Consider the following 23,347-nt stretch of genomic DNA (forward strand, 5'->3'; position numbering starts at 1 on the left):
TTCCTTATTTGCTTTCTCCATATGGCATTTCTTGCCATCTGATCTGATAGCATTCAATAGAGGACTCAACTTAGTACACTACTTCATTGTGTTCCTTCATCTATCTTGAATGAAGCATTATTACAAATCAAAAGAGGACTCAACTCTTATTAAAGCATTGATGCATTTCTAACTTCTAGACATTGTAATGATCTAGAATTTGATTTGAAACTAACAAAATTATAGGGTTTGATTTGAAACTCCACAAAATTATAGCAATTTTTTTTTTTTTTTTGGAAACTGGATAAGCCAAATAATATAGTCTTTGGAATCACAAATAATATATTTTGGCCACTAAACTTGATCCACTCTTGAGTCCAGACTAAAAATTACCATCAAATATCCTCTCTCTTGCTTTTGATGCTTGAAACATCAACATAAATCCAACTAAGATTTCAAAATTGGTTTATTCTGATTAGCCTAAAATGTTTCACTAACCACCAAATTTAAAACACACAGATTAGACACGAGTTATTCCAAAAAAAAAAAAAAATTTATAAGATTCCAAATTTTCGTATTATATGATCAAGTTGAACATGAATTTTAGTTGTTAGTGTGAGAAAAACCAATTATAAACAGAGGGAGATTTTTTTTCTTGGCAATAATGAATTCTTTTTCCCAATTTGTGACACCAGTTTTTAGAGCAAGTGGAAATAGAAATGCTTGTACAGTGCACAATGTCAATAGTCCACTCTACAGGCCTTTCCCTCTTCAGTGTACAATAAAGGCCAAAACGATGACTAATCGAACCCCAACCAGATAACATGCCCCAAAATTGACACAGGCTCCTATATGCTACCTGCCACTTCCTCTAGCAGCCCCTGATGCAAAGCAGAAAATAGATTTGTAGGGTTAATGGCATTGCATTAAGGAAGATTACAACTTCTACATTGTCTTAATATGCTGGTCTGTTTTGAAGAAAAATACTGAATGATTAGGCCACAACTATAATAATTTAAAACCCAAAAACAGAAAATTATTCAAGAGCAAACTTGTTTGATACCTTTATTTATTTATTTTTATATTTTATTTACTATTAGTTAACTTCTAAATTCTAAAGAAAATATTATAAACTGAATAATGAATGAATGCTCAGTTGATGGTATACCTTGAATAAATAAGTTAGAAATTCAAAAGTTTTGCTCCAAGTAAAAGCCCATTACATGAGAGTAATGTGAGAAAGTTACCCTGAAAGTACTGCTAGTAAGCCATCCATGATTATGGAGAGAAATCATGATCCAAAACTTCCTTCTCTCTGCTGAGAAGAGAATCATGCCTATAATAACCATCTCTGCAACTACAAGAACCATTACAATCTTGAAAGTCATTTTAGCTGCTTGTGGATTCCCACCTCCCAACTCATTTGAAGCCCAAGTGCTTAAGATAAGTTCAGGTGTAAGGAAACACGTTTAGAGAAAACTTCTGTGGGTCCAAATGCATGTGGCATGTAGTAGGCTAGTAGCACAAATAAGTAATTTCCAAGCTGCATACAGTGAGAAATTGGAAGCCTAGTATAATGATTGGCATGCAACAAAATGTTAAGAGACTTAATATGTCTGGCCAAAAAATGGAGTCAACCATTTTCTTGACAGAGAACAAAAAAAGGTTTACCAAACCATTCCGGCAGAAGGAACAATGAAGCAAAAGAATAGCTCCCATATGCAGAAGGAATAGCTCTGCCCCATTGACTTGTCCGTATAAAGCCCTTCATGCACCAGTCATCCCACACACTGCCTAGCAGCCACAAAAATTCACTTAACATGATGACTGAATTATATATCTTAGTCTGACATTTCAGATTCTCAAACCAGAAGACATCTATGGTAAAATTATAATTATGATGTGATGATGATAATAACAGCAACAATGGATTAAGCAAACATCAGTGTCAAAGAATTATGCTTTCAGATGGCCAATTTGTATTAGTAAATCAACAGATTTTATGTTGTTGATTTTAGCATGTTAATAAAGTTTACTTGGGCTTGTGAACAAGCATGAGCTCAAACCAACATAAAACATAGACTAAGCAGGCTAGCTGAGGTTTATTCAAGGACAAAGGTAGTCTAGTTTCAACATGACCAAAGTTTGGATAGCCCAATACTGGATTGGGCTGAGAAATTTTGCAGCTTTACTATGGATACATATATTTCATTAGCAATTGGTAAATCTAAAGGTGTGCCTTCCAATCTACACTGATAAAAGCAAGGCATTGGCACAAATGCAGAAGTGATTGGAATGTAAAGAAAGCTGAAGAAACCAATTTGACAGCGCATATGGTTGGTCTGAATAATCAATTCCAATAAGGGCAAGCCTCAATCAAGAAGTGGTTGGTCTAATTGTAAAGAACCTAAAGGTGGTAAGAGTCCCTTCCACTTTTGTTTTGCAGGTTTTTTTGTTTTTTTCCTGTTTTAATTCTTTTATGGATAAGAAATTTCATTCACAATAAACTTAAGAAAGTAGAAGCAGCAAAACTAGAAACAAGAAAATAAAAATAAAAATCAACTGGGAAAAATCATCTGACTCTCTCAAGCTATTACAAGACTTGCATTCTATTTTTGGCTAGTAATGAGGAGTAGATTAGGCACTGTGGAAAGAATGCTGCATTGGGGTTACACAGGTGATCTAAATTATGTATTCTACAAGAAAAGTATGGAATGTAGAGCACACTTGTATTTTGAGTGCCCATTAAGTAAATTGAACATAAATTCCACAATAAGAGGGAAATGATGGGTTAGGGAAGCAAATTTAAAGAAAGGAACGACTTCAAAGATTGCCCATTAATCTGTTTTTTCCTATTAATTAAATTTGTTCCATGAGAAAACAGAAATGCTTGTTCAATCGACCCTGTCAAGAATCTGATCCAAAGGCCTTTCCCTCTCAAGTGTACAACGAATGCCAAAAAGGTACATACTAACTGCAAACTAGGCTCCTAAATGTTGCCAAACATGCCCTCTAACAACCCTTCATGAATAGTAGAAAATAACGCAGTTTAAAGGCAAGCATAACTACTAACAGGACATTTCCTCTTGAATATATAGGGTTCCATTATAATCTGAAAACAATATTACTTTACATGTAAACTTGTTTGAAACTTGCAACCTTTGAACTGCAAGGAAAATATTCAAGACCGAATACTAAAATTAATGCTTATTTCATACCATAGCTAGATTGATAAAAACATATAACCTTAAAGTTTCCCTTCAAAATTCACAAATCACTGTCTCATAGACATTAACTCAAATCCACATAGAAGAGAGAAATGTGACAAGGTTACCTTAAGTAATGCTTGTATGCAATCCAATAGCACCAAACTCACTTGAAATTCATCCAACAAGAAATATTGTTAGTAAAACCTTATACCTCAGTATCTGTCTATACTTAGATCCCCTGTAAAAGTAGATCATCCACTCCATTTTCATTTTGAAACAAGATGCACAAATATGCCACTTGAACAAGTTTCCAAATAATTGTAAATGAACCAAATACAAATTGATTAAAACATGGTCAGGCTGATTGAAATGCATGTACACATCTAATTGCCTAAGCCTTGATTGAAATCCATCCAATGAAAAAAAGATAGTCAAGTATTAACAGCCATTAGGTGTCATCTTTTGCAGTCATGTCAATCATTACCATCACCAACTCTATATATCATCATCATCAAAATCATCATCACCAAATTTATGTACATCATCACGGAATTTATGTACATCATCATCATCATCGACTATACGTACACCATCATCACCGACTATATGTACATCATCATCACCACCTGCATATATGTGAAAACCTGAGTTAGTATGATGATTATTATAATAATTTACTCATTGCTAATGAGTGTAATTTGAGTTTGCTTCATACCTATATTGGAAAGCATGAAACCGATGATTATGAAGAATATATATATGCTTGCACATGGTGAGCCAAAAGAAGAAAATGAAAAATGACTTGAATTACTTGCCAGTGACAAAACCAGATGTATATATAGTTAGAAAGAAAATAAGATAGAATAGGATTGGCCATTAATGAGAAGGATGGTTGAGATGGACTTTTACCAGTTAATTTATAGATGGATACTTCCCCAAAGCTCTCAATAAAACGTGGTGCATTTGTTTCGTTGAGCTCATCCACACGGACCACACCTTGCTTGTATATCAAACTGACCCCACATTCCCCCCATATATGTTCGGTTGAGTAGCTTGAGTTATCATTCTCAAAAGAAGAGGAACTTGAGTTATCATCAAAAGAAGAGGAACTGGAGTTATCATTACGGTTCTCAAATATAACCGTAATCTGACTGCATTCATCATTCCCAACAGTACGAAACCAAACCTTCCGAGACAAATACAATAGGCAAATACCGTTTATATAGGTAGTAGAATGTCCAAAGGCACTGTGATTCCGACGCATACCACCAGGGGCTATCAAACGAGCTGTAATACCATCTTTCACTTCTACAACACGTGGAAGTTGTGGAAGTGATGCCCAGAGAGCAAATCCTATCCATTTACTATTATACCAATTTGAAGGCAGCTTTATGTTTATTGAAAACCCCTCTTTTACAGCTGACCATGACCGAATAATATATCCACCCAAAACGGCTTTATGAAAAAAGAGCCCCTGTACCCAAACCAAAACACGACTATTGTTAACTATTATTATTTAACTATTCAAAAGAGAGAGAGAGAAGAGAGAGAAGAGATTACCCGTAGGAAATGGAACAGTTTTGTAAATCCCACTAGACTGCCGCCCTCATCAAATGGAAGCCATTGGGAGAGAGGTTGTGACCAGATACTTAGTTTGACCCCTTCTGGTGACCAGTTTAGGAAAGAAAAACCTTTAGCCTCTATATGTCTTACATTTGATGGAAGCCTTGGCAACGATTTTAGTTTTGAGCATTGGGAAAAATTGACATTTTCAAGAGACTTCAAATTATCCATGTTGCTTGGAAGATATTCAAGACGTGTGCAGTGACTTAGATCTAAGAAAGCAAGGGCAGTCAAATTATCCATGTTGCTTGGAAGATATTCAAGACGTGTGCAGTGACTTAGATGTAAGAAAGCAAGGGCAGTCAAATTATCCATGTTGCCTGGAAGACATTCAAGACGTGTGCAGTGACTTAGATCTAAGAAAGCAAGGGTAGTCAAACGCTCGATTGATGAGGGTTCTACTTTCTCAATAGCAGTCCAGCTCAAACTGAGTTCCGATAGGCTTTTCATAATTCCCGTAAATTTCGGAAACGAACTGATTTTACAGCAACAAGAAAGTTCGAGAACCGTAAGGGACTGCATTACAGAAGACATGCAAGGAAGATCGGTAAGATTATCGCAGTCGTTCAGATATAAATACCTAAGCCTGCTGAGTTGTCCAATAGATGGGTGGATGTCAACCAATCGACTGCAAGAAGAAAGATTTAGTACCTCAAGTATCGGAACACCTGAAAAGTCAGGTGTCCTAATGAGGTTTTTGGAATAACTAAGATCCATGTACTTTAAGTTGTCCGATTGCTGTTACCAAAAAAAGAAAAAAAAAAAAAAGATTTTTCATAAAACGTAGAAATTAATTTAATAAAACAGCTTTATAAATGAAAGGAGGAAGCTCAAATAATAGAAACGCAATTAAAAAAAAAAAAACAAAATTACCATTACTCCTTCACAAAGATATTCAAGATTGCATCCCCGCAACTCAAGGTGAACAAACTGAAACTCCATTCGTTGTTTGTGACTGGATGCCAAACATTTGAAAGGACACCCCTCCCACCGAAGATATCTTAGGCTATTAGGAAGAGTAAGATGTCTTTGGCCATTAGGAGAAGAATTAATTATTAGCAATCTAAGATTAGACATCTTTGAAAACCCTTCAGAAAAATCTTCAAGTTTGAAATCCCCATCGCAGAACTGGAACCCGAACCAGTATCTGCAATTTATGGCTTGAATTGCTTCTGTTCCCTAAGATTTCAAAAGCAAAGGCTCGGTGATTTGCCTAATCAAATGATAATAATAATAGAATTATTTAAGTTCTATACCCTTTTTAAAGCTATAAAGGAGATAAATAAATAAATAAATCTACTCCGTAAGTTTTCATATATAAAACTCTCTAAAATATATAGTTTTTTTAATTCCTCCTCCCATATGGTGGGTCCAACCCCAAATGTAATACTTAAAAATGGTAAAACGTACTTCAAATTATATACCATTTGGCATTGCGATTTTGTGGAGAAAAGGAGAAATTTAAATGAAAAGGCAAAAAGACTTGCGTTTGGCTTTGCAATTTTAAGAAAATTACATTTTTATAATAGATAAAAAGTTGTGTCTTCAAATCGCAGCTCATGGAAATCACTAGAAAATTGCATTTTCACGCTGCAATTTTTCATATCAATTATAATTTCTACATATTTTACCAAACAATAAATTTCATTTTGAAAAACACATTTTCTAAACACAACTTCTAAATTTTTCAAAACATGAATATTCATAAAACTAACCCAAACAGATTCTGAAGAGTCCCATTAGTACCAATAGACCATAGTACAACATCATATGTTAATAGTAAAATGTACTACATATTAAGGCCTATTAATAGATTGTATTACATCTTTTTTTTAAGTCTTTTTTTCTTATGAATCTGTTTAAAATTCATACATTAAAACTAGAAAGGTGCACTTCCACCTTTTAGAAATTCAAGACCAACTAGGGGAAAAAAATAGGAAATCACAACATTATTTTTTAAGTGATGGAAAGAGAAAATAAAGCCTACAAAATGATTTTTTTATATTAAAAAAATGTGACGATAGCCTTTTGTTCAAGGTAGTATCCAAGAGATGAATGATTAGATCATTGCATCAAGAAAATTAAATTAAATTTTGCAAACAATTACTTAAAAACTTCGGTATCTGCTTACCTATTGGGAATTTTTTGTTTAAAAGAACTAATTTATTGAACAAAATTACGCCACTATACCTAGTCAATATTATTTGCTGAGATAAAATTATAGTTTTGTCATTGTTCTTACCTTATTGTTCGTCAATACATCAATCAAGTCCTCATTGAGCCACAACCTACTCTGCTTTCCAAGATTTCCACCTGATTCTTGACAAACAATTTTTTTACCCATTTCTTGTAGTAGATCATGCATCGTCAACCATTCACCATTAATGGTTAAGAGAGATTTTTCCACAAGAACACTTATACCAATTCTTGCATTAAGACCACAATTCTCTAATACCTCTATTACTTTATCTTTATATATCCATCCAAAGAAACATGCAATATCTAAAAATATCTCCTTCCACATTTCCTCTAGTCCATCGTAACTTATTTTAAGTATTTTATGTATATCTCCTTTAATATTTTTCAAACTGTCAAATGCACTTTGCCACTCTTCTACTGTTCTTCCAACCAAAAAGGAACCCAGGGTAACAAGAGCTAATGGAAGGCCACTAGCATATTTTACAACTTTTTGGGTGAGCTGCATATAACCTTCTTTAGGTTGCTCCTCATTGAAGGCTTTCAAACAAAAAAGTGTTAAGGCATCATTATCATCTAATCCATTAGGCTTATATATTTTAAGCACTCTATGTTGCTTTAACACAAGTTCATCTATAGTTGTTATGATGATCCAACTCCCAGATCCAAACCAATCATCCTTTCCAGCCAATTTTTCTAATTGGTCCCTGTGATTAACATCATCTAGGACAAGTAGAACTTTTTTATGATGTAACCCACTACTCTTGATTTCTTTAACTCCTACTTGAACATTGTAGATCTTTGTATTACTTCTCCCCAAAATTTCATCAAGCAATTGTTGTTGTAATTTATGTAGTTCACCTTTTTCTGATCTTTCCCTAACATTGGCAATAAAACTAGAACCTTCAAAATGATCATAATACTCGTCATATATAGCACTAGCAAGAGTTGTTTTTCCCAGACCCCCCATACCACAAATCCCCATCATGTAAATATCTTTCCCAAAACCTACATACGAAGGGATCAATTCTTCCACCATAGAATTTATTCCTATCAAATTTTCATTAATGCTTGAGAATTTAGAACTCAATTTCTCCATAATTCCTTTCACAATGTCTTGGATAATTTCAAACTCATGCCTGCAAAGAAGATAGAAAATAACAAAATGATGGTCCAAACCAATTATAAAACTTTAGGGGAGAAAGAAAAATATTAGGCCAACATACTCCTTGGGAAATATGTTTTCATGAATCAGTCTACTAATTTTCTTAGGTTAGCAATCATATTGGATCCACTAAATCCAAAATCTATTTCATCAAGAGATACATTGATCGAGCAAAAATTAAGCATCTCATTTCATGCTTGATTGTTGAGAGAAACCTCATGAGAATATTTTAAGTTAAACATGCTAAATATAAATGTTTAAGACCCTTTGAGGTTGCTTGAGTACAAAATATTAATAACAATGGCAATACTCAAAATTTTCAAAGTAGACAATTGAAAAAGCTTTGTATACCAAGTAAATGAGTGAAGAGGAGGTATTGGTTTCTATTAATTAAAAATAGAATTTAATGATTTATACATTTGTGCCAACAAAAACCCAAGCTTTTACTTCTTTAGTTGAGGCCCATAGGTATGTTATGTTTCTCTTTGATTAAAATCATTCAAAAGCACCCTAATATCAATGATAAACTCCTCAAAGCTATACTTCTTCAAATTAAATTATGTAAACAATTGGTTTGGGAATAGGAATAAAATGGATAAATTGGTTTGAGAAGTTTTTTTTAACCGAAATAATGAATGAGTCAAAATTAAATCTTTATGAAAATAATTGGCATGCCCACCCTGAATCCAAAATATAACTTGGCAAAAGTCAATTTCGTATGGTTGCATCATGTTGAGTTATAAAAGTGTTATAATTCTCCAAAATTTCACTTTGAATGACTTTAATTCTTAAGGGGCAAAAGAAGAATTTTCAAAAGTCTTCCTATGAAATGAATGCTCCATTTGTTTTGACTGAAAATATTTGTCAGAAAATTGACTCATTGTCATGTATTTGGTTGCAATATTGAAAATGAGCTAGTAAAACATTTTGTATTTTTTGGGTCATTTGAGAGCCTCAAATGTTAATATTGACCCTAAAGTCCGAATTTATTGGAAAATTTTATATATATATATATATATAAATAAAAAAATAAAAAAAAGCGTTGGGGAAAAAATTCACATATAGTCAATACCGGTCAACTGCCCATTAATGGCTGTCAATAGTCGAACCGTGATGAGAGAGGAATTGTCTTTGGAGTTTGGAGAGTTTTTGACGTTGCAAAGTTTATTTGTAATGATTTGTTAAGTGAAATGTTTTGGAAACCTTTATTTGTTTTGTTGGACGACTTTTCAAACAATAAGAAAACTTTATCCACTTAAATATGAGGAAGCAAAAGATCTAGCTATAGGCCATCTCCATATCAAGGATTATATTATATTCAAAAAGAATATAATATAAAAAATTAATGTCAGCAGATTTGATTCTCAAAAAAAAAAGTCAGCAAAAGTGAGATATATATATATATATATATATTATATATTCTTGAATCAAGTAATCCCATTTTGATCTTTTCATAGAGCTTCCCTAAGCCCAAATTCACAACCACTTCTACTCATGGGCGGAGCCACGTAGTGGCTTGGGGGGCATTGGCCCCTGCAAAAAAAAAAAATTTTTCCATTAGAGTAGGTTGAAAAAAAAATTTGGGCCCCCCAATATTGGACAGCCCCCCCCCCCAAAAAGGCCCCATTCTCAACTATTCTCCCAAGCCCAGTTTTAGTTTTAGGCCTTATCACCTTATGTACTCTAAATAAAGCAAGCTAGCCTGTTCAAGTCCAAACACTAATGTAGGAACCAAGTATGAGACTGTTGGGCCTTAAATCACTTGGGCTCACAATTTATTTGTAGTGGGTTTGAAGATTTCCTACTCTGGGTCGTTCTTGGCAGAGAGACTCAAAGCAACACTCAGTTTATACTTTCTCCCTTGACTGTTTTCTCTCTGTTTTTCTGAACCCTTTCTTCTCCCAAACTTCTGCTATTTATAGCTAAGGTTAGTGGGGAGAAATGATTACAGTCACCGCTAGTGCAATAGAAGGTCTAATATTATCTGATTTAAGTGGGTGTTTAGGTGAGAGTGGGGAGCAGCATTTATAGCCTTGGAACTTGGTTCCAGCTTAATTGATTATGCTCGGCAATGCAGTTTCCCGAGCATATCCTGTTCTCCCGGACACGGTTCATATGCCTGTTCAGGGAAACTTGAGCCGAACACCTCTCAGAATTCAAGGCCCAAAACTCGTTTTTGCGTTAAGGCAGTTTCAAGAAGGGCCCAGGGCAACAGGGGTATTCCGTTGGGCCTGGCCTAGGACCTACATTGGTCTTGGGATCTCGGTGCCGTACATTAGCCCCCCCTTGATTCGTACCCGGTTGCCAGGAGGAATCAAGGAGCTGGTTGAACCTTTTGACCTTGGAGATCTTATTGCTTTGGCCCGGGGTTATGGTTTCTCATTAATGTTCATCTCAAAAGACGCGCCGTCTCACGGCGTCAGGTACAGTTGCCATTATTGCCTGGCGGTTCGTGAACCGAATCGGCGTGCAGATTGGTTACGTTTGGCATTCCGTAGGGCCGTTCATAAGTCGTGCCCATTTATTGCTTGATTAAACGTTTCTTTGCCTTCCCCCCCCCCCCTTTTAACTCTATAAATAGTCTCCTTCACAACATTCTTTCATTTTTTACTTCACCTCTGATATTTCACGCTTACTCTTTGCCGACCAAATTTCTGTGCACCTACCTACTTGCCCAGTGTTCCTTTCCTCCTTAGAACCCAAAGTAAGTCTTTCTTCCCCTTTCTGTTCCTTCAGCTTTATTTCTTCAAGTTCCCTTTTATATCTTTAGACGTCATAGATGGGTTACTCTTACCTTCTAGAGTCCTCGGCCGCCTTGGCCACTTTTAGGAACAAATTTAATATTCCCGATGACGTGGACGTGGCTTACTGCCACGAGAGTGATATTGATCTCCATCGAGGGCAAGGCTCAGCCTTCTTCCCTTTGATGTCAATTTTAGAAGGCGGGGTCAGGTTCCCCGTGGACCCTCTTTTAACAGATACACTTAGGTACTACGGCTTGTGTCCCGACCAGCTTTCCCCCAACTTTTACCGGGTAGTTAGCTGTGTCAGTAAGTTGAATCATACCTTTGATTTGCAGTTAAATTACCATGACATTAACCATATGTATAGCCTATGTGGGAACAAAGCCACTAACTATTACCTTAAGACGAGAGATAATCGGGTATGGCTGATATCATGCCTACCTGATTCGAACAGAAACTTTGTCGGGGAGTTTGTTCAGGTACGCGGCAACTGGTTTGTCGGAGACGTCCCTTGCCCCCTTTCACGGCGTGAAGTGGGTTTGTACCAATCCCTTGATCTAGTTTCTTTCCTCCACTTTTCCTTTTCATTTTATTGAAGTAAATCTTTATTGTCAGATATTAATATGATACTTACTCTTTTGCAGAAGGCAAAGTGTTCGTTCCGGACATCAGAACCGTCCATGTCAAGGATTTGAACTTCATCCTTCGTTCTGAGATATACGTGCACTGGGACGGACAACTCCGGGCTTCACATTTGATCTTCGGGGTTGAGCCAGTTTATTCCACTTGGCAAAGCTTTAAGCAGGCACTTCTTGTTGATAGCCTGTTACTTTCATACATAGACGTCCGGTACGCAAACTTCTTGCCGCCGAAACTTATAACCGGGGAGGCAAGGGAGTTTGGTCGGTGGTTCACTTGCTCGGACGAGCTAGCTCCTTTGCGAGACGAGTCCGCGGAACGGGTATCTCGGCTCCTCAGGGAGATAGCCCACGAAGCCATACAGCAAGAAGACCTAGTCCAAGAGTAGCCTCAACCCGAGAATTCGCCCGTCGAGCCTTAACAACAAGTGATTGAAGCGGTCACCTTGTTAGTTGAAGCTATCCAACCTGGTGGAAGGATGGTGTCAAGGAAGGTCATGACCATTGACCGGTTCGTGCCCGGTGCCTGGTAGCCCAATCAGCCCCCACCTTCTCAGGGTCGGGGTCAAGTGCCTCAGCCTCCACCCTCTTCGCAGGCTGGACGGGCCCGTAAGAAACAGAAGGTAACCGATCAACCTTCCACGAGCCTGGGGGATGCCGTCGTCCAGACTCCTCCCCAACCAACAGGGGGAATTGTTATCCATGAGTCACCAACTCAGGTTGGTACGGGGGTTGCGTCCTCCTCTCAAGAGGCTCCAATGTGGAAGCCCAAGTTCCTATTGGACGGCAAACTGCTGCCTTCAACCGCCTATGTTCGGATGTGGGAGAAGGGCGAGGGCGGCCGTATTGCCCAAACTTTGGCCGAAGGTCTTCTTCTTCCCGAGGACGTGCATGCCTTCGAGGAGGGATCTAAGGAGTCTGTGGGGCGCCGGTTAGAGTGGCACGCCATTGCAGTAATTACTTAGTTTATTCGTTTTCTTTCCATACATTCACTTCTGCTTCTTTATTAACTTTTGTGCTTGCTAGACTGCCCAACTGGCTCACATAGTAGCCAACCGGACATGGGATCTCGCCGAGGAAGTCGAGCGCGAAAAGGGAGCGTGGGAGTCAGCGGCCAAAACGGCGAAGGAAAAGCTCAAGATAGCTGAGTCCGCCGAGAAGAAGGCTGCTGCCGCGGAGAAGAACAGGGCACTGGCCGAAAAGAGGTATGCGGAGCTCCTGGCCAAGCAGAATGAGACGGAGGTCAAGTTAGCTGAAGCCATCAGCCTCAATACTGCCAACGCCAAGGAGTTAGCCGACCTTAGGGCAGCCTTGGCGGCCGCGGAGCAAAAATGGTATAACGAAGGCTTCGCTGATGCCGAGAAGTCTGTAGAGCCGGTAGTGGCTCAGGCTTGGAACCTGGGTTTTGAGGCCGGATGGTTCGCCGCTCTCCAAGCACTGGGTGTTCCTGAGGATTCGCACCTGAGAGACCCCGGCCAAATTCCATTTCCAAGCCCTGTTGCTGCCGTCCAGGACACCCCGGCTGTTATTGACGAGGAGGAGACGGCAAGCATGAGGGAGCTGGTTGAACAAATTGACGATCATGCTGAGCCAGAGGACATGGAAGCCACCAACATCCCGACTGTGCAAGAGCTTCTCGGTGAAGACTCACATTTCCCCCTGACCGACCAGCCAGAAGCGACGGACTCGGCCCGACCCTCCAGCTAATTTTCTTGCAATCCTTTTATGCTTTTACTTGTTTTTATCATATTTCTAATTTACTGGTTTATTTGCCTAAGGCACCGGGATGTGGTGCATAAACAATTACCTTGATTTGTTTGATTAGTAAAATGCTTTTCGTTTGACTTTCATTTTAATCCGTTGAATGAATTTCCGTCTATTTGTATGTTTCATGTGGATTATGCCAGTGTTTTAGCCATATAATGGAATGATACTCCCAAATCCTCTTACGCGGTGCATTGAAAAATCAGAGAGCACCAATGGGGTTGGTTTTTGTAAAGGGTCAGGGTTCCCGTATGTTCGGTGATCGTGATCTTATGAGGCTTTCCTCCTGCTCAGTGGATTTAGCTTAACCGAGAGCCAAGCTTCTGTCTTTTGTGTGTTTTTTTTTTTTTAATCGTAAGGTCTCAACCTGCTCGGCGATGTTAATCGAGCCGAGTGTCAGGTCTCTGTTCTTAGAAAATTTAGTTGCAAGGTTTCCATATGCTCGACGATTTTAATCAAGCCGAGGGCCAGGTTTCTGTCCTTAGAGATTTTAGTTGTAAGGTTTCCACCTGCTCGGCGATTTTAATCGAGCCGAGGGCCAGGTTTCTGTCCTTAGAGATTTTAGTTGTAAGGTTTCCACCTGCCTCGGCGATTTTAATCGAGCCGAGGGCCAGGTTTCTGTCCTTAGAAATTTTTGTTGTATGGTTTCCACCCGCTCGGCGATTTTAATCGAGCCGAGGGTCAGGTTTCTGTCCTTAGAGATTTTTGTTGTAAGGTTTCCACCTGCTCGGCGATTTTAATCGAGCCGAGGGCCAGGTTTCTGTCCTTAGAGATTTTATTTACAATTCTCTTGGTATGCGGTCACAGAACCAAAAACAGCATATAGAAATAAGTTCATCAAATCTTGATTTTAGCGAAATACAAGTTCTGGCTTACACGGATGATCATGCATAGAATTTCTTTAAGTTGTTGGCATTCCACGGCTGGGGAAGCGGCCTCTCGTCGAGGTCTTCCAAGTAGTAGGCCCCTGCACCCGCGATGGCTGTAACTCTGTATGGTCCCTCCCAGGTTTGAGCAAGCTTCCCTGCAGTTATGTCTCTCATGTTTCCCATAACCTTTCTTAGCACTAGTTCTCCGGCACTGAATTCCCTCCCCTTCACATTTCGGTTGTATCTTTGGGCTAGTTTCTACTGATATTCGGCGAGCCGTATGGTCGCGGCCTCCCTGCATTCTTCTAGCCAATCCAAACGCTCCATCATCAGGTCGGCATTCTGGACGGGGTTAAACCCTGCGACCCGTGCGCTGCATAAGCTCACTTCGGTTGGTATCACTACCTCCGCTCCGTACGTCAAAGAAAACGGGGTCTCACCTATGGATCTTCTGGAGGTTGTGCGGTAAGCCCACAATGCACTGGGTAGCTCTTCTGCCCATCTTCCTTTTGCCCCGTCCAGCCTTCTCTTGAGCCCGTTCAAAATAGTCTTGTTCACTGCCTCAGCTTGGCCATTGCTTTGTGGGTAAGCCGGGGTTGAATACTTGTTCGTAATGCCGAGTTCACTATAGAAGCTCCGAAAAACTTTGCTGTCGAACTGTAGCCCATTGTCTGTTACTAGCGAATTTGGTACCCCAAACCTTGTGACTATATTTTTTCATACAAACTTTTTCACGTCAGTATCTCGGATATTGGCTGAGGCCTCAGCTTCTGCCCACTTTGTGAAGTAATCTACAGCCACTAATACAAAACGGCGGTTCCCCATTGCTCGGGGAAATGGTTCGAGGATGTCAAGCCCCCATTGCGCGAACGACCATGAGCTGCTGACGGGATTTAGACGTCCTGCAGGCTGATGGATTAAAGGGGTGTGCTTTTGACACTGTTCGCAGCTCCGAACATATTCAGCGGCATCCTTTTGCATCTGTGGCCACCAAAACCCCTGGGTCATCGCTCTGTGTGCTAAAAACCATCCCCCAACATGTCCGCCACACACTCCCTCATGTAGCTCGGTTAGAAGCTCTCTGACTTTCTCAGGATGTAAGCACAAAAGGTAAGGGCCTACAAAGGACCTTCGGTACAATTTGTGGTCCAAAGATAGCCAGTACTGGGGAGCCACCCGACGGATCTTGTTGGCCTCGTCTTCATCCACCGGAACTTTATCTTCGACAAGGAAATCTATGATCAGGTTCATCCAACACGGATTAGCCACTGCTACCTACGCAACCTCTACTCTGGCTTGGTCGGGAATACTCTTCACACTGATACTTGGCTCCCTTATAAGTTCTATTGTGACTAGCCATGGCGTGTCCTCGGTAGCCGACAAGGCTAACGTGGCAAGGGAGCCGACATGCTTGTTTTGTGACCGAGCCACCTGGATTACCTTTACCGTTTCGAATTGACCGATAATCTGCTTGGCCGCATTCAGGTAAACTTTCATTCGAGAGTCCCGAGCCTCGAAGTCTCCTGTGATTTGATAAACAACCAGCCGAGAGTCCGAGCAAATCACTACATCTTTTGCGCCCAGATGCAATACGGCCCTCAAACCGGCCAGTAGGGCCTCATACTCGGCTTCATTGTTTGAGGCTTTGAATCCCAATTTGAAGAAGTGTTCCAATCATATGCCCTCAGGGGTGATTATGACAATACCTGCTCCGGCCCCCATAGCATTTGAAGCGCCGTCCACAAATACCCTCCACGGGCGAATTTCTGCACTACAGATTACCTTGCCATCATTCTTGGGTGTGAATTCTGCGATGAAATTTGTGAGCACCTGTCCCTTCACCGAGCTTCTAGGTCGGTATCTTATGTCAAACGATCCCAACCGAGTCCCCTATTTGGCAATTCGACCTGTGAAGTCTGACCTCTTTAACAGTGACTGTAATGGATACTCAGTGAGAACGAACACCGTATGAGCCTGGAAGTAATGTGGCAACTTCCTCGTGGCGTGCACCAGGGCCTAAACTAACTTATCCTGGGGCAGGTACCTTGTCTCGACATCTACCAAGGTTTTGCTTACGTAATACACTGGCATTTGTACTCCTTGATCCCTTAGTAACATAGCACTTATGGCATGCTCGGTGACTGAGAGATACATAAACAGATCCTCCTCGGGCTCTGGGGCCGTCAACCTCAGCGCCTTTGCCAAGTATTCCTTCAGCTCTCGAAAAGCCTCATCACATCCCTCGTCCCAACAAAACCCCTTCCACTTCTTCAGAAGTTGATAAAACGGCCGGTAGCGATCGACAAACTTGGAGATGAATCGGTTCAGGGCGGCTAACATTTCAGTGAGCACTTGCACCTCCTTAGGATTGCTTGGTGGTTTGAGGCGGTTCACGGCCTCTATTTGGTTAGGGTTAGCCTCTATTCCCTGAGTAGAAATCAGATAACCTAAGAACTTGCCAGCCCCAACCCCGAAAATGCACTTCTCGGCATTCAGGCGCAATTTGTGCCGTCGTAGTATCTCGAATACTCCCCGGAGGTCTTCCATATGTTGTGACTCTTTTATGCTTTTTACCACTATGTCGTCAATATAAACTTCAACCGTGCATCCAATTTTTTCTCGGAACATTCTCGTCATCATTCACTAGTACGTGGCTCCGACGTTCTTCAATCCAAACGGCATGACCTCGTAGTGATAGTTTGCATTCAGGGATATAAATGATGTCTTTTCTTGGTCCTCAGGCGCCAAGGCAATCTGGTGATAGTCTTGGAAGGCATCCAGGAAGCTCATCCTCGGGTGCCCATACGTGGCGTCTACTAGTTGATCAATCTTGGGCATTGGGAATGGGTCCTTGGGACACGCCCTGTTCAAGTCTGTGAAGTCCACACAAACTCTCCATTTGCCATTCTTCTTCTTCACTACGACAGTGTTTGCTAGCCATCTCAGGAAGAATATTTCTTTTATGACTCCAGCCTCCTTTAGTCGCTGGACTTCCAGGTTTACTGCATCGACGTGTTCTTCTTTTGATACTCTTCTCGGTTTCTGCTTCTTCGAGGGAAATGATGGGTCCACGTTGAGTTTATGGACAATGAATTCGGGATCTACGCCGGGCACCTCATATGGGTTCCACGCGAAAACATCTACGTTTTGCAAAAGGAACAACAACATCTCTACCCTTTCCCGATCATTCATGCTTGTGCCTATCTGGAAATACCTGTCAGTATCTAGAAAAATTCTAACCTTCAATACCTCCTCGGCCACGTCCGCCCCTGTTTCCCCTCCGGGTTTCTGTAATTGTTATGAATTTTCTTTCTCGGCCTGCTCAGCTTGTCCGAGCCGTTCATTTTTCCATCTGACCGCGGCGACAAGGCACTGCCTCGCCACTTGTTGGTTCCCCCTTACCTCAACAACTCCATACTCAGTGGGAAATTTTACTTTCACGTGGGGGGTGGACGGAACAGCCTTCATGGCGTGAATCCACGGACTCCCCAGGATTGCGGTGTACGGTGAGAATGATCGGACTACTATGAAGGTAACTATAACTCCCTCGCCTTCCATGTCCACCGGGAGAGAGATTTGCCCCTCGGGAATTACAACTCTCCCGTCAAATGAAACCAGCGGCGTGTCATACTTTGCCAAATCCTAGGTCTTTAATCCGAGCCCTTCGAAGAGGTCCGGGTACATGACGTCAGCCCCGCTCCCTTGATCAATCATTACCCTCTTCACCAGGAACCCGCCTATCCGGGCCGTCACCACCAAAGCATCGTCGTGAGGTTGGACTGTTCCTTCCAAATCGTCTTCTCCAAACGAGATGGTCAGCTGTCCAACTTTCTTCTTCTTCTCGGCTAATTCTCCTCCCGTGCAAGCCACTGTCAATATCCTTTTTGCTGCTGCTGTTCCTCTTGGTGCAGCATGGATGACTTCGATTACCCCTAGTGGAGGCGGGAGGGGGTTCCTTTTCTGTTAGACACCCTATCCGACTTCTCGGTCAATGGAGTCTACTACAAACTCTTTCAGGTACCCTGCCTTTACTAGCTGTCCGAGATAATCTTTTAATACCCGACACTGCTCGGTGGTGTGTCCTTTGTCTCTGTGATAGGTGCAGTATAGGTTTTGGTTCCTCCGAGACAGGTCACCCCCCATTTTGTTTGGCTACCTGAAGAATGACTCATTCTTGATCCGCTCTAAGATTTTGTGCATGGGCTCTTTAAACGCCACATTAACCCCTTCGATTTGCACCTCTGGTTCCTGCATTCTGAAGTTTTTTTTTGGTTTTGTCGACAAAATACCTTGCCGAGATCTCCCAATTAATGGAGCTTTCCCCCTGCTCTGTAGCCGGTCGTCCTCCAGGCGTTTGTACTCCTCTATGCGTCTCATCAGTTGCCTCATATCCTCGGGGGGTCTTTTCGTCAACGACTCCCGTAATTCAGAGTCTTCGGGGACCCCTTGCTTCATATCCTTTCTCGGCGCCGACCCCTTGCTTCCAGCTCCAAATCCATTACCAATCCAGCTCTCGATCTCTATCATCATACTGCCGATGCGCCGAAACGCCTGAAACCGTTCAGTGTGTCTGGGCCGACCCTTCTCCCAATCTGGACCTTTCCTTTCCTCTTGGGTGCTCCCTATCCTCACGCTGTTTCTGCCTTCTCTCCCTCCACGTCGATCCCCGAGAAGATCCTATGGAACTGCTCGGTGCACGCCCTCCTGAACGCTCCTCAGACATTTCCCTTGTTTGAGTCTCAGTCGAACCACAACTTCGTAGGAGAGCCCCACGGTGGGCGCCAATTGTAGGAATCAAGTATGAGACTGCTGGGCCTTAAATCACTTGGGCTCACAATTTATTTGTAGTGGGCTTGAGGATTTCCTACTCTGGGTCGTTCTCGGCAGAGAGACTCAAAGCAACACTCAGTTTATACTTTCTCCCTTGACTATTTTCTCTCTGTTTTTTTGAACCCTTTCTTCTCCCAAACTTCTGCTATTTATAGCTAAGGTTAGTGGGGAGAAATGATTACAATCACCGCTAGTGCAATAGAAGGTCCAATATTATTTGATTTAAGTGGGTGTTTAGGTGAGAGTGGAGAGCAGCATTTATAGCCTTGGAACTTGGTTCCAGCCTAATTGATTATGCTCGGCAATGCAGTTTCCCGAGCATATCCTATTCTCCCGGACACGGTTCATATGCCTGTTCGGGGAAACTTGAGCCGAACACCTCTCAGAATTCAAGGCCCAAACTCGTTTTTGCATTAAGGCAGTTTTAAGAAGGGCCTAGGGCAACAGGGGTATTCCGTTGGGCCTGGCCCAGGACCTACATTGGTCTTGGGATCTCGGTGCCGTAAAACTAAAAACAAAACTTCACTTTCTTTTCATCTCAAAAATCCACCCACGGAATCCCTTTTTTTACTTCTTATTCCTTTTTTTTTTTTTTTTTTTTTTTTTTTTTTTTTGTCTTCTTTGATACACTTTCATTTGCACTGGTACCGTTGCCTACCTACCAACCCCAAAACTCCAGTCCTCTGTACTCACAATCCGAAAAATAAATAAAAAATAAAATAAAATCCTGACCAATTTTTTCTTTCTTCATCAACTTTAGTTTTGGAACTTGGTGACTGGTGAGTTTTCTTAAGCATTAGACATTCATCTCTTTTTAGTGTCTTTTTTTTTATTTTCTCAACTATCTACACCTAAATATTCACATGCTCTTTATATTTTCATAGATTTTTAGAGAAATACATGATTGAAAGCATGGGGAGATTGTTTGTGATGAGTCTTGAAAGGAAGATCTAAAGTTGGAGGCAATCAGGCAGAGACAATAAGCATTGCCGCACAAGTGACCTATCTTTGCATTTTGTGAAGACAAAGTTTTTAAGGTAAATTTTTTTTAATTTATTACCTATTTTTGATTAGTTAGATATCATGTAGCTGTGGATGTGGCTATGAGTGTTCTTAAATTGTTTGGTTTACATTGTGTACCAATACTTGCGTGTTTAATTTTTGTTTTTGTTTAAGGGGTTATTATTAATTAAAGTCATATTAAAAATGGGTTATATGTTTAAATTATAGTGGAAATTTTGTTTTTTTCTTGAGTATAAATAACATCCATATAACCAAGTAAAAATTTCTAATTAAAATTTTATTTTTTAAACTTCTTTTCAGGTTAATTTTTGAGTCATATTCTTAAAGTTAAAAGAATTATGAGCAAACGAAAAACAATTGATACATTCTTTAAGAAAAAAGATGTTAGCAATTCAGAAATTAGGACACTTGTGGCTGTAAAAACAAATGTTGATACTTCAATGCCTAATGAACACCCTAACCCCTCTAAATGTTCAAGAATTCAATCTGAAGGAATTCAATTTGAAGAGATAGATCGTGATCCAGGATCACGTAAACAAATATGTGAATTCTTTATCAACAAACAAGACGAAATCCGACGAGCTTATCTCAAAGAATATCTATATCAACCTAAAAATATAGACTATCCATACAACGATGATACTCATCGTCATCAATTTCAACCTTCATGGTTCGAATCGACCCCCCATATAAAAATTCCTAGCTACACCCATGCTTCTACTGTTCCTAAAAATTTAACAGAATTTTAACTAGCATACCATGATGTAGTTCAATCCATGTATATTATGATATATTCTCTTAGTTACTTATATGCTTCATGGTAAATAAAAGAAGCTTATCATTTGAAACTCATGGAAATTACCTATTTTGTAAATGCAGATCCCAACCGGAGATATCAGCCACTTTTTTTAAAGTATCTCTCCATGTTTCCACCTTTTCTATGTTATCTTCAAAGCGTTTCTGGTGATCAATAAAGGCTTGTTCAAAAGTTTCTGTTTGTTTTCGTACAATAGATGGGCTTACATTGTAAAAAACTGGCAAAACTTCCAGTCCTATTTCATCCTTGCATTTGATAATCTTGGTAAGTTCATCCAAGCACCATGTAGAAGATGCATAGTTTTTTGAGAGAATGATGATAGCAAACTGTGTTTCTTCAATTGCTTTGAAGAGCTTAGAAATACGTTCTCCTTTCTTGAGTTCTTCTTCATCCCTAAAAGTAATAATTCCCTTTTGTTTCAAAGCAACATAAAGATGGTCAGTAAAATTAGTACGGGTGTCCTCACCCCTAAAACTAAGAAATACATCGTATTTTGGCTGACGTGACGAAGAAGAAGATGGTGACGGTGATGACTCTCTTTTGCGCTCCGCTAAAGCTGTTGGAAATTTAGATAAAAGGAGTACAACCAATTAAAAAGAAAGAAAATTAAATAATTAAATTAAGAAGAAAACGATGTGAAGTGGGATTTTAATTTCAGGCAGGGAGTGAAAGAAAAATAATAATAAAAAGAGAGGACTGTGCGTTAAAAGTTAAAAGTGAGAACTTGCCCATTTGTGAGAAGGAATTACAGCAGCGATGGCCTCCAAAACCTCCTGAAAACACTCCTGTTTTTGCTTCTTCTTTTTTTGGTAAAGAAAGGACGACTGAAAATTATTTAACTATAGGTAATGAGACAAAGATAATTTAATAGATTTTTTTGAAAAAAAAAAAATTCTACGGAATTCATTCATTTCGTCGATAATGAGAAAACCAAAACCAACTCGAGGTTTAAACCTTGAAACAAACAAAAGTTGAAACTCTTGCTTCACGGCAATTAGTGAATTAGGAAGAAGAAAACAATTTGATATAGATTTTTCATTTCAAGAAAGAAAAAAAAAATGAAAGGAAAGAAATAAAAGGGATAAATAAGTGTTCAAAAGGACAACTTACAGAATTGGAAATTGAGGTAACAGTAGACTAGAAGTGATTGATTGTAATGATCGAAACCCAGTTGAAACAAAGGCGGATCCAATTTGTATTAGATATCTATTGGCTGGTTAATAAAGGTATGGACTCTGTTCTTTATTTCTTCGTGTGTTTGTGTCCACTACTCTTCCTTTTATATTGCTTTTTTATTATTATTATTTTTTAAATCTATAAAGGAGGAAGCAGACAGAGTAGTTTCGTGGCAACCAGCTAGAGAGATGTGGTGGTGGTCGGCATATGGCATACCTACCACGTATGAGAGATTTCCATCTACGAGGAAATTTCCTACCTAGTCTCTTTGTTCATATTTTCGAAGAAGAAAAAAGTAATACTTTTTTATTTAGCCAAAATTTATGGTAAAATATAAAAATTATATTTATAAAAATTTATTGCTCTTGCTTTCATCTCCATCTTTATCTCTTTTTTATATTTTCAATAAACTTCCTTCTTCATTTCTAATTATTATTTATTTTTTAAAAATTAATTGTTATTTTTCTATTATGGATTATCCAGACACTTTTTTATGTATATAATATGTTGAGTGGATACGAATGAATAAAATTTCACATTAAATGATGATGAAAATAGTGAATTATTATTATAGTATAATTTGATCCAAATTCATAAACTTAATTTTTTAAATTAAGCCGTGTACATTATATTCTATTTTATACTCAATTGGAATTTGTTATTTCTCCTATTCGTGTGTTTTCACAATTTCATGCCATTCTTAGTCAAGCCAACCACACTTTTACCCTAGAAAAAAAAAAGTGTAAAATGTTTTATGTGCTTGAGCAAACTGAATATTTAAAAAAAATCTTGCTAGCTTATGATATTAACTCCAATCTCAGAGGCAGATTGGATTCATTTTCATTTTAGTTTTTAATTAAAAAAATTATCATTTAGGTTTAAAAATTTTAATTTTGTCCAATAACTCATTTACATTTGCAATAGTTGTGCATGCCATCATTCCATCCAAGGCCTTTACAGAGTTTTTTTTTTTTTTTTTTTTTTTATATTTTTCCAGAATTTAAAATTAAAATAAAATGAAATTTTTTTTTATGAAAAAAAAAAAAATACTAATGCTTAACTAAAAGATAACTCTAATTCCCTCAATCTAATATCACAGATTCACAACCACCACACAGTATCAGCACATCGCCACCACACAGAAATATTATTAGATAATTGCCTATTTAATAAAGGAATGGACTCTGTTCTTTCTTTCTCTGTGTGTTTGTTTTCACAACTTCAATATCATCTGTTTCAACTTAAATCAACAACTCTTCTACTTGGTCTTAACTCTTAAATGCCTATTTTCCTTCGTTTCTTTTTTGGCGTGGC

General features: G+C 39.3%; 2 protein-coding genes across 5 annotated transcripts; both read right to left on the bottom strand.

The window, feature by feature from the left end:
* Window positions 1-1,088: 1,088 nt before the first annotated feature.
* Window positions 1,089-5,855, bottom strand: LOC115959357 (disease resistance protein RPP2B-like). 4 transcript variants are annotated; one of them, XM_031077718.1, is made up of 7 exons: window positions 5,685-5,855; window positions 5,168-5,327; window positions 4,749-5,095; window positions 3,904-4,662; window positions 3,314-3,814; window positions 1,651-1,773; window positions 1,089-1,522 (listed from the first exon to the last, which is right to left on the bottom strand). In XM_031077718.1, exons 1-4 carry the CDS (start codon window positions 5,751-5,753, stop codon window positions 3,931-3,933), a joined length of 1,308 nt encoding a protein of 435 aa, XP_030933578.1. In that variant the 5' UTR covers window positions 5,754-5,855; the 3' UTR covers window positions 1,089-1,522; window positions 1,651-1,773; window positions 3,314-3,814; window positions 3,904-3,930. The 4 variants fall into 4 exon arrangements, with proteins under 4 accessions (XP_030933578.1, XP_030933577.1, XP_030933576.1 ...); XM_031077717.1 differs by having other exon boundaries at window positions 4,098-4,662; window positions 4,749-5,327; XM_031077716.1 differs by having other exon boundaries at window positions 1,651-1,769; window positions 4,749-5,327.
* Window positions 5,856-5,880: 25 nt separating this feature from the next.
* LOC115960040 (TMV resistance protein N-like) lies at window positions 5,881-22,092 on the bottom strand. The gene is made up of 6 exons (XM_031078736.1): window positions 21,968-22,092; window positions 21,586-21,657; window positions 20,903-21,413; window positions 7,054-8,146; window positions 5,941-5,990; window positions 5,881-5,899 (listed from the first exon to the last, which is right to left on the bottom strand). Exons 2-6 carry the CDS (start codon window positions 21,587-21,589, stop codon window positions 5,881-5,883), a joined length of 1,677 nt encoding a protein of 558 aa, XP_030934596.1. The 5' UTR covers window positions 21,590-21,657; window positions 21,968-22,092.
* Window positions 22,093-23,347: the final 1,255 nt, after the last annotated feature.

This window comes from Quercus lobata, chromosome 9, assembly GCF_001633185.2.
Source record: "Quercus lobata isolate SW786 chromosome 9, ValleyOak3.0 Primary Assembly, whole genome shotgun sequence".
Lineage (NCBI taxonomy): Eukaryota > Viridiplantae > Streptophyta > Magnoliopsida > Fagales > Fagaceae > Quercus > Quercus lobata.